Source organism: Sebastes fasciatus, chromosome 13 (genome assembly GCF_043250625.1).
Source record: "Sebastes fasciatus isolate fSebFas1 chromosome 13, fSebFas1.pri, whole genome shotgun sequence".
Lineage (NCBI taxonomy): Eukaryota > Metazoa > Chordata > Actinopteri > Perciformes > Sebastidae > Sebastes > Sebastes fasciatus.
In genome coordinates, this window is record NC_133807.1 from 34056891 (window position 1) to 34068957 (window position 12067).

The 12067-nt window shown below is 48.1% G+C and overlaps 1 protein-coding gene across 6 annotated transcripts in view; it reads left to right on the forward strand.

Moving 5' to 3' along the window:
* The first annotated feature begins 297 nt into the window (after positions 1-297).
* LOC141781385 (CASK interacting protein 2) overlaps positions 298-12067 on the forward strand; it is a 135470-nt gene continuing 123700 nt past the window's right edge. For 5 of the 6 annotated variants that reach the window (XM_074657100.1, XM_074657102.1, XM_074657105.1 and 2 more), the window contains exons 1-3: positions 298-556; positions 6499-6711; positions 6808-7021. In XM_074657100.1, the coding sequence (XP_074513201.1) occupies positions 6928-7021 (94 nt within the window). In that variant the 5' untranslated portion in view covers positions 298-556; positions 6499-6711; positions 6808-6927. The remainder of the gene's footprint in view (positions 557-6498; positions 6712-6807; positions 7022-12067) is intronic. The other variant, XM_074657101.1, reaches the window with a different exon arrangement.

Here is a 12067-nt window from a genome sequence, read left to right on the forward strand (position 1 = left end):
ATTCATCAAGTAATGATTTCTGGTTGCAGTTCAGGGTTTGTTTACATACATACATATACGTATACACATTAGTATGTATATGAATATAAACACACTGTATATATTGATATACAAACTAATGTGTATATATTATTTTGAAAGGTTCCGCTGCTGGAGAACTCAGCGGAGAGAAGTATATCCCAGTATATATATAGTATATATATATATACACACACTGTATATGTTGACAGAGATCTATTATTTTGAAAGGTTCCGCCGGATGTGCTGTGTGGTTGTGTGTAACCTGGGTTCTGGTCAGGAGGAGGAGGGCTCTAGGTCTAGGAGGAGATTCTGGAGGATCGGGATCGGATCCAGCAGCGATGTTGTCGGACAAAGTCCTGAAGATCCAGATATTGATATTCATTCTTTTTGGGATTAAACTGTAATCGGATTAATTTTGAAGTGAACTCTGCTGGATTATAAAACTGGATGTTTGTGGAATCTAAACAGAATAGAAGTTTAAACACTAACAGTATATCTCTATCTAACTCTAACGGGCCATTCTTCACTAGAGGAGGTGAGTCTGCAGTCTGATATGAACTCAATGTGTTTAAAGTGTGTTTAGTAACTTCAGTATCCTTCAGTCTGTTTACAGCCAGACTCCGAGTCTTTCTAATCTGGAGCAGTTTACCTGAAGATGACCTTAATATGTGAACAGAAAACACCTTCCTATATCTGTAGATACAAGTCTTCAATTCAGCTTTCTGACACATCAGCAGGTTGAACTCAGATCACAAAGCTCTCCGACCCTCTATCCGAGTCACTACATACCCTCCAGTGTGAAAGGGTTAGCAGGGCTTTTTACTGCTTCTATTGGCTCCTGTGAATTCAGACAAAACCTGGAAATGCATGTTATATATGTGTTTTATACGGTTGAAGAGCACAGGAATATAGAATTAGTAACTTTTTAAGGTGTCTGGCTTGATAATATCTTTATATCAAAACGATGGTCACATATTGAAGCTTTGAAGAGAAGGTCTGGTCTGGTGGGTCAATATATGTAAACTCACAAACAGCTTCATCATGCACCGAACTTTACTTAAAGTAACAACTGTCAAGTGAGCAATAAACTCAGTTATTCAGTTCCACTGTGGCCCACTTCACTGAGACAGGTTCGGGTCCCTGCAATGTCCCAGTGGGTTAGGGTCTCTGCAGTGTCCCATTGGGTTAGGGTCTCTGCCGTGTCCAAGTGGGTTAGGGTCTCTGCAGTGTCCCATTGGGTTAGGGTCTCTGCCGTGTCCAAGTGGGTTAGGGTCTCTGCAGTGTCCCATTGGGTTAGGGTCTCTGCCGTGTCCAAGTGGGTTAGGGTCTCTGCAGTGTCCCATTGGGTTAGGGTCTCTGCCGTGTCCAAGTGGGTTAGGGTCTCTGCCGTGTCCAAGTGGGTTAGGGTCTCTGCCGTGTCCCATTGGGTTAGGGTCTCTGCAGTGTCCCATTGGGTTAGGGTCTCTGCCGTGTCCCATTGGGTTAGGGTCTCTGCCGTGTCCCATTGGGTTAGGGTCTCTGCAGTGTCCCATTGGGTTAGGGTCTCTGCCGTGTCCAAGTGGGTTAGGGTCTCTGCCGTGTCCAAGTGGGTTAGGGTCTCTGCCGTGTCCCATTGGGTTAGGGTCTCTGCAGTGTCCCATTGGGTTAGGGTCTCTGCAGTGTCCCATTGGGTTAGGGTCTCTGCAGTGTCCCATTGGGTTAGGGTCTCTGCAGTGTCCCAGTGGGTTAGGGTCTCTGCCGTGTCCAAGTGGGTTAGGGTCTCTGCCGTGTCCCATTGGGTTAGGGTCTCTGCCGTGTCCCATTGGGTTAGGGTCTCTGCAGTGTCCCATTGGGTTAGGGTCTCTGCCGTGTCCCATTGGGTTAGGGTCTCTGCAGTGTCCCATTGGGTTAGGGTCTCTGCCGTGTCCCATTGGGTTAGGGTCTCTGCAGTGTCCCATTGGGTTAGGGTCTCTGCCGTGTCCAAGTGGGTTAGGGTCTCTGCCGTGTCCCATTGGGTTAGGGTCTCTGCCGTGTCCCATTGGGTTAGGGTCTCTGCAGTGTCCCAGTGGGTTAGGGTCTCTGCCGTGTCCAAGTGGGTTAGGGTCTCTGCCGTGTCCAAGTGGGTTAGGGTCTCTGCAGTGTCCCATTGGGTTAGGGTCTCTGCAGTGTCCCATTGGGTTAGGGTCTCTGCCGTGTCCCATTGGGTTAGGGTCTCTGCAGTGTCCCATTGGGTTAGGGTCTCTGCCGTGTCCCATTGGGTTAGGGTCTCTGCAGTGTCCCATTGGGTTAGGGTCTCTGCCGTGTCCAAGTGGGTTAGGGTCTCTGCCGTGTCCCATTGGGTTAGGGTCTCTGCCGTGTCCCATTGGGTTAGGGTCTCTGCAGTGTCCCAGTGGGTTAGGGTCTCTGCCGTGTCCAAGTGGGTTAGGGTCTCTGCCGTGTCCAAGTGGGTTAGGGTCTCTGCAGTGTCCCATTGGGTTAGGGTCTCTGCAGTGTCCCATTGGGTTAGGGTCTCTGCAGTGTCCCAGTGGGTTAGGGTCTCTGCCGTGTCCAAGTGGGTTAGGGTCTCTGCCGTGTCCCATTGGGTTAGGGTCTCTGCAGTGTCCCATTGGGTTAGGGTCTCTGCCGTGTCCAAGTGGGTTAGGGTCTCTGCCGTGTCCCATTGGGTTAGGGTCTCTGCAGTGTCCCATTGGGTTAGGGTCTCTGCCGTGTCCAAGTGGGTTAGGGTCTCTGCAGTGTCCCATTGGGTTAGGGTCTCTGCCGTGTCCAAGTGGGTTAGGGTCTCTGCCGTGTCCCATTGGGTTAGGGTCTCTGCAGTGTCCCATTGGGTTAGGGTCTCTGCCGTGTCCCATTGGGTTAGGGTCTCTGCAGTGTCCCATTGGGTTAGGGTCTCTGCAGTGTCCCATTGGGTTAGGGTCTCTGCCGTGTCCCATTGGGTTAGGGTCTCTGCCGTGTCCAAGTGGGTTAGGGTCTCTGCAGTGTCCCATTGGGTTAGGGTCTCTGCAGTGTCCCAGTGGGTTAGGGTCTCTGCCGTGTCCAAGTGGGTTAGGGTCTCTGCAGTGTCCCATTGGGTTAGGGTCTCTGCAGTGTCCCAGTGGGTTAGGGTCTCTGCCGTGTCCCAGTGGGTTAGGGTTATGGTCTCTGCAGTGTCCCATTGGGTTAGGGTCTCTGCAGTGTCCCAGTGGGTTAGGGTCTCTGCAGTGTCCCATTGGGTTAGGGTCTCTGCAGTGTCCCATTGGGTTAGGGTCTCTGCAGTGTCCCAGTGGGTTAGGGTCTCTGCCGTGTCCCAGTGGGTTAGGGTCTCTGCAGTGTCCCATTGGGTTAGGGTCTCTGCAGTGTCCCATTGGGTTAGGGTCTCTGCAGTGTCCCATTGGGTTAGGGTCTCTGCAGTGTCCCAGTGGGTTAGGGTCTCTGCCGTGTCCCAGTGGGTTAGGGTCTCTGCAGTGTCCCATTGGGTTAGGGTCTCTGCCGTGTCCCATTGGGTTAGGGTCTCTGCAGTGTCCCAGTGGGTTAGGGTCTCTGCCGTGTCCCAGTGGGTTAGGGTCTCTGCAGTGTCCCATTGGGTTAGGGTCTCTGCAGTGTCCCATTGGGTTAGGGTCTCTGCAGTGTCCCATTGGGTTAGGGTCTCTGCAGTGTCCCATTGGGTTAGGGTCTCTGCAGTGTCCCAGTGGGTTAGGGTCTCTGCCGTGTCCCAGTGGGTTAGGGTCTCTGCAGTGTCCCATTGGGTTAGGGTCTCTGCAGTGTCCCATTGGGTTAGGGTCTCTGCAGTGTCCCATTGGGTTAGGGTCTCTGCAGTGTCCCAGTGGGTTAGGGTCTCTGCCGTGTCCCAGTGGGTTAGGGTCTCTGCAGTGTCCCATTGGGTTAGGGTCTCTGCCGTGTCCCATTGGGTTAGGGTCTCTGCAGTGTCCCAGTGGGTTAGGGTCTCTGCCGTGTCCCAGTGGGTTAGGGTCTCTGCAGTGTCCCATTGGGTTAGGGTCTCTGCAGTGTCCCATTGGGTTAGGGTCTCTGCAGTGTCCCAGTGGGTTAGGGTCTCTGCCGTGTCCCAGTGGGTTAGGGTCTCTGCAGTGTCCCATTGGGTTAGGGTCTCTGCAGTGTCCCAGTGGGTTAGGGTCTCTGCCGTGTCCCAGTGGGTTAGGGTCTCTGCCGTGTCCCAGTGGGTTAGGGTCTCTGCCGTGTCCCAGTGGGTTAGGGTCTCTGCCGTGTCCCAGTGGGTTAGGGTCTCTGCAGTGTCCCAGTGGGTTAGGGTCTCTGCCGTGTCCCAGTGGGTTAGGGTCTCTGCCGTGTCCCAGTGGGTTAGGGTCTCTGCCGTGTCCCAGTGGGTTAGGGTCTCTGCCGTGTCCCAGTGGGTTAGGGTCTCTGCCGTGTCCCATTGGGTTAGGGTCTCTGCAGTGTCCCAGTGGGTTAGGGTCTCTGCAGTGTCCCAGTGGGTTAGGGTCTCTGCCGTGTCCCAGTGGGTTAGGGTCTCTGCAGTGTCCCAGTGGGTTAGGGTCTCTGCCGTGTCCCAGTGGGTTAGGGTCTCTGCAGTGTCCCAGTGGGTTAGGGTCTCTGCAGTGTCCCAGTGGGTTAGGGTCTCTGCCGTGTCCCAGTGGGTTATGGTCCCTGCAGTGTCCCAGGGACATTACTGAGTAGTGCTCCTCTTGTCATGAATGCAGTGAGAATACAGAAGGCCTGAGGGAGGTGGAGGAAAAAGGGGGACATGATGGGTGTAAATGGGAATGACAGCTCTGCTTACTTCCTGTGCTCCTCTGTGGCTGCTGCTTATATAATGAAACGAGTTGTAACCAGGAAAACAGAGCAGGGAGCCGGGCCAGACCAGAGTCTCTATGTGGACTCTGTGATCCGGCTGCAAACCCTCTTTGTGTTTATAGAGCAACACTGTTCTCGGGCTGAGATCACGACTGTCAACAGTAATGTCAGTTATCTGCAAGAAACTGGAGCAGAGAGGAAGCTCGGACTAAACTCTGCCAACTTCTTCCTCCTGCGTGTGTGAGTTGTGTCTGATCACTGGGCTGGAAGAGTTTAAGTAGCTGTTCTACAGTTGAAATGAAGTGGATGCATATATTCAATCGCAGAGCCCCGAGGGAAGCAGCAGAGCAGGACTAGTCAGCCACACAGGGACCGGACTCAACGTCAGGTGATCTCTCGCATCACTTCTTCTCCTCTGGTTTAAAATGTGAACTAACTCAGTGGAGTTTGGTGTAAAACCTGCACACGTCGTCTAGGATCAGTGTTTACAGAGCAGAGGAAACCCACAAGTGGATCCCTCATGAGCTGTTTGTGTTTGAAGGGTTGGTGATCTGTAATTAAAGCGACCTCTCAGCTCACCGGACGTTAAACACTCGGCCCTGAGCTCACCTGTGACAGGTGTGTGTAAACCGTCATGTTAACGTCACATCAGACTGATTGTGTTTAATGACCCTTTAGAGTTTGATGCCAGCTCATTACAGAACAGATATACAACTAATCAGTGAATCTGAATCGTGATTTTATGGAAATTCAGTTGAAAATTGAGCTCCATCTGGATGAAACTTGACTTCTGAGATGTTCTTCGTTGTTTCATTTGTTCTTATTGAACTCTGAATAAAATCTTTTGTGTCTGTAAATCAGAATTAAATCTTCTTCTCTCATAATAACAATGATCTCAAACTCTCGCTGACCTGCAACAGGAAGTAGTTGATGCTAAATATTCAATATTAAATATTAAATATTCACTCACATTCATTTTCTGGAAATCTGGTTAAAATTTGCCCTGAATGGAAAAACAACTAATGAATCAAAAATAATGATTAATAGAGTTATTTGATTAATAGAGTTATTTGACTAATAGAGTTATTTGATTAATAGAGTTATTTGATTAATAGAGTTATTTGATTAATAGAGTTATTTGATTAATAGAGTTATTTGATTAATAGAGTTATTTGACTAATAGAGTTATTTGATTAATAGAGTTATTTGATTAATAGAGTTATTTGATTAATAGAGTTATTTGACTAATAGAGTTATTTGATTAATAGAGTTATTTGATTAATAGAGTTATTTGATTAATAGAGTTAAACAACAAAAGATGATCACAGATCTAATAAAGTAGATTTATTTATATCTTAAAAGAAAGTTTTGGTGTTTTGAAGCAGTTATCTGAGCTCTCTTCACAGCCACCAGACTCCATTCACAAAAACAATGATTTAACCTCTCAGAACAGGAGAGAAGCTGTTCTACCACTGGATCAGAACCTCATAGAACCCCACTGAGACACACCTGAACTCTCCCTTTAACCTCCATCTACTGTAGTAACACACTGACTCTGGATCAGAACCTCATAGAACTTCCCTTTAAGCCTTCATGCATGTTTTGGCATGGTCCTGTTAGGAAGTTATTTGAGCGCTTGTGGTATGAACCAGTCGTCTCTTTCCTCTCCGACACCTTCAGTTCGTCTCCGAACAGCAGATCGTTTTTCAGTTTCTCTGATGGATCAGCTGATCTGGTTTTGTCGTTTCTCTCCAGTCCTGAACCACATCACCTCCTCCGGTCACATCTCCGGCAGCCTCCTCCGCCCCCAGACTGACCCTGGAAATAACATCTCCCCAAAACATAAAAGTCTGGGCAGGAAATTAATAGCAGTTGTTCCGTCTCCACCGACCCAGAGGAAGTAATATCACACTGAGGATTTATTCTAAAGTCTGCATCTGGAGCTGTTTCCTCTCCTGAGTGGAGAGAGTCTCACCTGAGGCAGGTCTCACCTGAGGCAGGTCTCACCTGAGGCAGGTCTCACCTGAGGCAGGTCTCACCTGAGGCAGGTCTCACCTGAGGCAGGTCTCACCTGAGGCAGGTCTCACCTGAGGCAGGTCTCCGTGTCTCCGGCGCTCAGCATGAAGCTCTGAGGAGGATTTAAATAAAGCTGGTTCAAACAGGAGGAAGAGGAGGAAGAGGAGGATGGGGAAGGAGCAGGACCTGCTGCAGGCAGTGAAGAGTGGAGACCTGCTGTCCACTCAGAAGCTGCTGTCCAAACTCAAAGCCAACAGGAACAGTGAGTACACCTCAACCTCATGCTTTTATTCTGAAATATGGCTGAGAACCTGCCTGCTGCTGCCCAGGGGGCTCCTGGGCTTAGGGGCTCCTGGGCTCAGGGGGCTCCTGGGCTCAGGGGGCTCCTGGGCTTAGGGGCTCCTGGGCTCAGGGGTCTCCTGCAGTCTAGAGGTGGTTAACATGTGGTTTATATGTTCAGACACATGTGGAGGGGGGTCTGTCCTCGTCTCTAGGTCTTTGTATTAAACTGAGTTTAATGTTCCACTGGTTGTTATGAATAATATTGTGATTATGATTATGATTATTATGATTATGATTATGTTACAGCATGTGATGCTGCAGTAACTTTCTGCTTTTACAGGTACTTGATTTTCTTTGGATGGTGCTACAGATGTTTCATAGCACCTGATTTACACATGAACTAATACTGGTGATATTCCTCCAGATCTGAAGATGCAACCAGACTCAGACCAGTTCAAAACCAGTTTAAACCAGTTCAAAACCAGTTCAAAACCAGTTTAAAACCACTTAGTAGTTGATGGATTCATGAGCAGCTGGTTCAACACAACCCTGGGGTTTGCTTTGATTTGGGATTGACAGTCATTAGTCTAATTAGTTTTGAGTAAAGGTGGCTTGTGTTGTGTTTGTGGACTTATTTGGCATTTTAGTCGTCTCCATCTTGGTTTTTGGTTGTCTCCATCTTGGTTTTTGACCGTCTCCATCTTGGTTTTTGGTCGTCTCCATCTTGGTTTTTGGTTGTCTCCATCTTGGTTTTTGGTCGTCTCCATCTTGGTTTTTGGTTGTCTCCATCTTGGTTTTTGGTCGTCTCCATCTTGGTTTTTGGTCGTCTCCATCTTGGTTTTTGGTTGTCTCCATCTTGGTTTTTGGTCGTCTCCATCTTGGTTTTTGGTTGTCTCCATCTTGGTTTTTGGTCGTCTCCATCTTGGTTTTTGGTCGTCTCCATCTTGGTTTTTGGCCGCCACCATCTTGGTTTTTGACCGTCTCCATCTTGGTTTTTGACCGTCTCCATCTTGGTTTTTGGCCGCCACCATCTTGGTTTTTGACCGTCTCCATCTTGGTTTTTGACCGTCTCCATCTTGGTTTTTGTCCGTCTCCATCTTGGTTTTTGTCCGTCTCCATCTTGGTTTTTGACCGTCTCCATCTTGGTTTTTGGCCGCCACCATCTGACCGTCACAATGGTATTCCTCGTTGGAAGAAACTGGTATTTACGATGACTTCCACGTGACACAAACTCTATGTAGGACTGAACCTGCCAAAATAAAAATAAATAAATAAATTAAAATTGTGCAGAAATACATAAATGAATTGAATGAATAAAAGGGAAAATTAAACAGAAGAGTAAATAAATAAGGGAATTAATACAAAGATAAATAAATAAAGAAGCAAAATAAACGGAATATCAATTTATGTCACATTTTATCAATATATTTATGGCTACATTTATTTTTAACATTATTTTTGCTACATTTAATGACATTAATCGAGTTATTTATTTATTTATTTTTGGCAGGTTCCGTCCTCCATAGCACGCAGCATCATCCACCTGTCAGCAGCAGGTGTAGATGTTAATATGTAAATGTCCTCCGCCAGCTGACGGGCCCATCCTGCTCCCTCAGGGGGCTCCTGCAGACTGTCACATGACCCCCTCCCATTGTCCTCCACCCATCAGCTATACGTTACATGAGACACATCAACCATTGTTCCCGTCGACACCAGACTGGTGGATGTGCAGGATCTCTGCCAGCTCTTCTTTGTGAACTGAACACTGAAGCGTCGACGGCCTCGTCTCCATATTTGGGGACATTTCCTGTGATTTTTAACGGACATGTGTCCTCCTGACATCTGCTGCTTCTCTATCTGCCATCGCCCGAATCACAAGGAGCTCCCAGATGGTGCCCCGCCAGGATTAACAGGAATTATAGCGTTGGGGAGGGACGGGGTGGGGAGGTCAGAGGCTGCTGTGACTGTACCGCTCTATTACATTACTATTTAATGGATTAACCTCATACACTCAGTTCACTTCAGAGGCTTTCCTTGAGAAACAGTCACACTTGATTTAGTCCAGTTCACTCTGTCCAATCTGTCTACAGGGAAGCTTAATTACAACATGTATGGATCAGTTATTAATGAATATTTATAATATAAGGACATCTCTAAATGTTCCCTGACATTAGTACCAAAGTACACTGCGTCGCCCCCCTGTACATTATCCCTTACATCAATAACTTGATTTATGGGGCAGTTGGTTATTATGTGGTTATATTATGAGGAAAGTATTGAGAAGCTAGACGGGCACTCGGAGAGCCAAATCAGGTGGCAACCTCCGGTTCTGAGAAGTGAAACCTTAAAGCTGCATCATGTCTAGCAGCCAGCAGGGGGTGTCTGAGAAAATGAGCCTCCTTCTCTCTTGATTTATGACCTCAGTAAACATTGTAAACATGAGTTTATGTTTCAAGTCTTCTTCAATACAGCATGATGTTCATTTAGTAAATGATGGTCCCATTTAGAGTCAGATAGACCAGTGGTACGCGAGCTCTCTGCAGTGGTACGCGAGCTCTCTGTAGTGGTACGCTAGCTCTCTGCAGTGGTACGCGAGCTCTCTGTAGTGGTACGTGAGCTCTCTGTAGTGGTAAGCGAGCTCTCTGCAGTGGTACGTGAACTCTCTGTAGTGGTACGTGAGCTCTCTGTAGTGGTAAGCGAGCTCTCTGCAGTGGTACGCGAGCTCTCTGTAGTGGTACGCGAGCTCTCTGCAGTGGTACGCGAGCTCTCTGCAGTGGTACGCGAGCTCTCTGCAGTGGTACGCAAGCTCTCTGCAGTGGTACGCGAGCTCTCTGCAGTGGTACGCGAGCTCTCTGCAGTGGTACGCGAGCTCTCTGCAGTGGTACGCGAGCTCTCTGTAGTGGTACGTGAGCTCTCTGTAGTGGTAAGCGAGCTCTCTGCAGTGGTACGTGAACTCTCTGTAGTGGTACGTGAGCTCTCTGTAGTGGTAAGCGAGCTCTCTGCAGTGGTACGCGAGCTCTCTGCAGTGGTACGCGAGCTCTCTGCAGTGGTACGCGAGCTCTCTGCAGTGGTACGCGAGCTCTCTGCAGTGGTACGCTAGCTCTCTGCAGTGGTACGTGAACTCTCTGTAGTGGTACGTGAGCTCTCTGTAGTGGTAAGCGAGCTCTCTGCAGTGGTACGCGAGCTCTCTGCAGTGGTACGCGAGCTCTCTGCAGTGGTACGCGAGCTCTCTGCAGTGGTACGCGAGCTCTCTGTAGTGGTACGCGAGCTCTCTGCAGTGGTACGCGAGCTCTCTGTAGTGGTACGTGAGCTCTCTGTAGTGGTACGCGAGCTCTCTGCAGTGGTACGCGAGCTCTCTGCAGTGGTACGCGAGCTCTCTGCAGTGGTACGCAAGCTCTCTGCAGTGGTACGCGAGCTCTCTGTAGTGGTACGCGAGCTCTCTGTAGTGGTAAGCGAGCTCTCTGCAGTGGTACGTGAGCTCTCTGTAGTGGTACGTGAGCTCTCTGCAGTGGTACGTGAGCTCTCTGTAGTGGTACGTGAGCTCTCTGCAGTGGTACGTGAGCTCTCTGTAGTGGTAAGCGAGCTCTCTGCAGTGGTACGTGAGCTCTCTGCAGTGGTACGTGAGCTCTCTGCAGTGGTACGTGAGCTCTCTGTAGTGGTACGTGAGCTCTCTGCAGTGGTACGCGAGCTCTCTGTAGTGGCAGGCTGTGTAGTCGGACTGTGTAACAGTCGGACTGTGTAACAGTCGGACTGTGTAACAGTCGGACTGTGTAACAGTCGGACTGTGTAACAGTCGGACTGTGTAACAGTCGGACTGTGTAACAGTCGGACTGTATAGGTTAGTTTGTCACATATCTTACTAGTAAACTCATCAGCTGAAACCAAACAGCCCCTCTTCACTCTATCAGTCCTAATGTTACCTGCAGCAGAGGGAGGAGGACAGAGGACACGAGGACAGAGGACAGGACAGAGGACAGGAGGACAGAGGACAGGAGGAAGGACTGATACTGACTGATGTCTGTGTTCTTCAGTCTTTATAAACTTCACTTAGCATTTTCATGTCAGGAATATGATTTATATTAACATGTTAGATTATTTCCAGTGAGATATTCAGGAGTTTATATGGTGGCTTTGCTGTTGTAGACATTACTGTTGCTGCTCTAGAAGCAACATTTAGCCCAGTTATATTTTAAATAAAGTATATCTATATGTATAGCTAATATGCACACTTCAATATTTGTTTATTTATCGCAAGTCATATCGTCATGGCAATATTGAACAGTTTTATTGCAGATGTTCCTCATATGGTGCAGGCCTATAGTGAGAGGCTGCCCATGCGTAGTACAAGAGTTGTGTGGAAGAGTTTAAGTGCCAGTTCTAGTGCTACCCCTTTGTACAGCGTGGCTACAATAAGTAATATTCTTATTAGGAATAAATGTTCCTCCTGCGTGAACTGTGCATTGCTGATTAGGGCAGGCCTACGCTACTGTATCTTAACATCAGTCATAATGGTGGGACTTGGAGAGACAAATATATTCTGAGCCGGTACTTTGTGAAACAAGTTTGAGAACCACTGAGATAAAACATAAAGCAGGGAATGCTTTAGGGCGTGGCTACCTTACAAGATGGCGACGGTCGAAACAAAGAACGTATATCGATAAGAAGTGAACATCAGCGCCCAGCAGCAGAGCTACGCCTCCGCCATGTTGGACTGAAAACGACCACCAGATGCCAGTAAAACGTCTGCCTACAAAGAGACGTACAAAGTAAAACTAAATTATTTCTATTCTATTGTCATATTTAACTTCTCTACTGAAATGACCTGTGTAGATCAATACAAATATTATAAATATAATAAGCGTTTTCAGTCCTAAATGGCGGCAGCAGTCGTTTGTCGTTTCTTTGCTTCCATACTCTTCGGCCACAAACCAACGGCTGACGTCACGGCGACTACGTCCTCTTCTTATATACCGTCTATCTATCGCTTCATGTTAATTAAAGAGAAACATCATTCGTGTATCTGCCT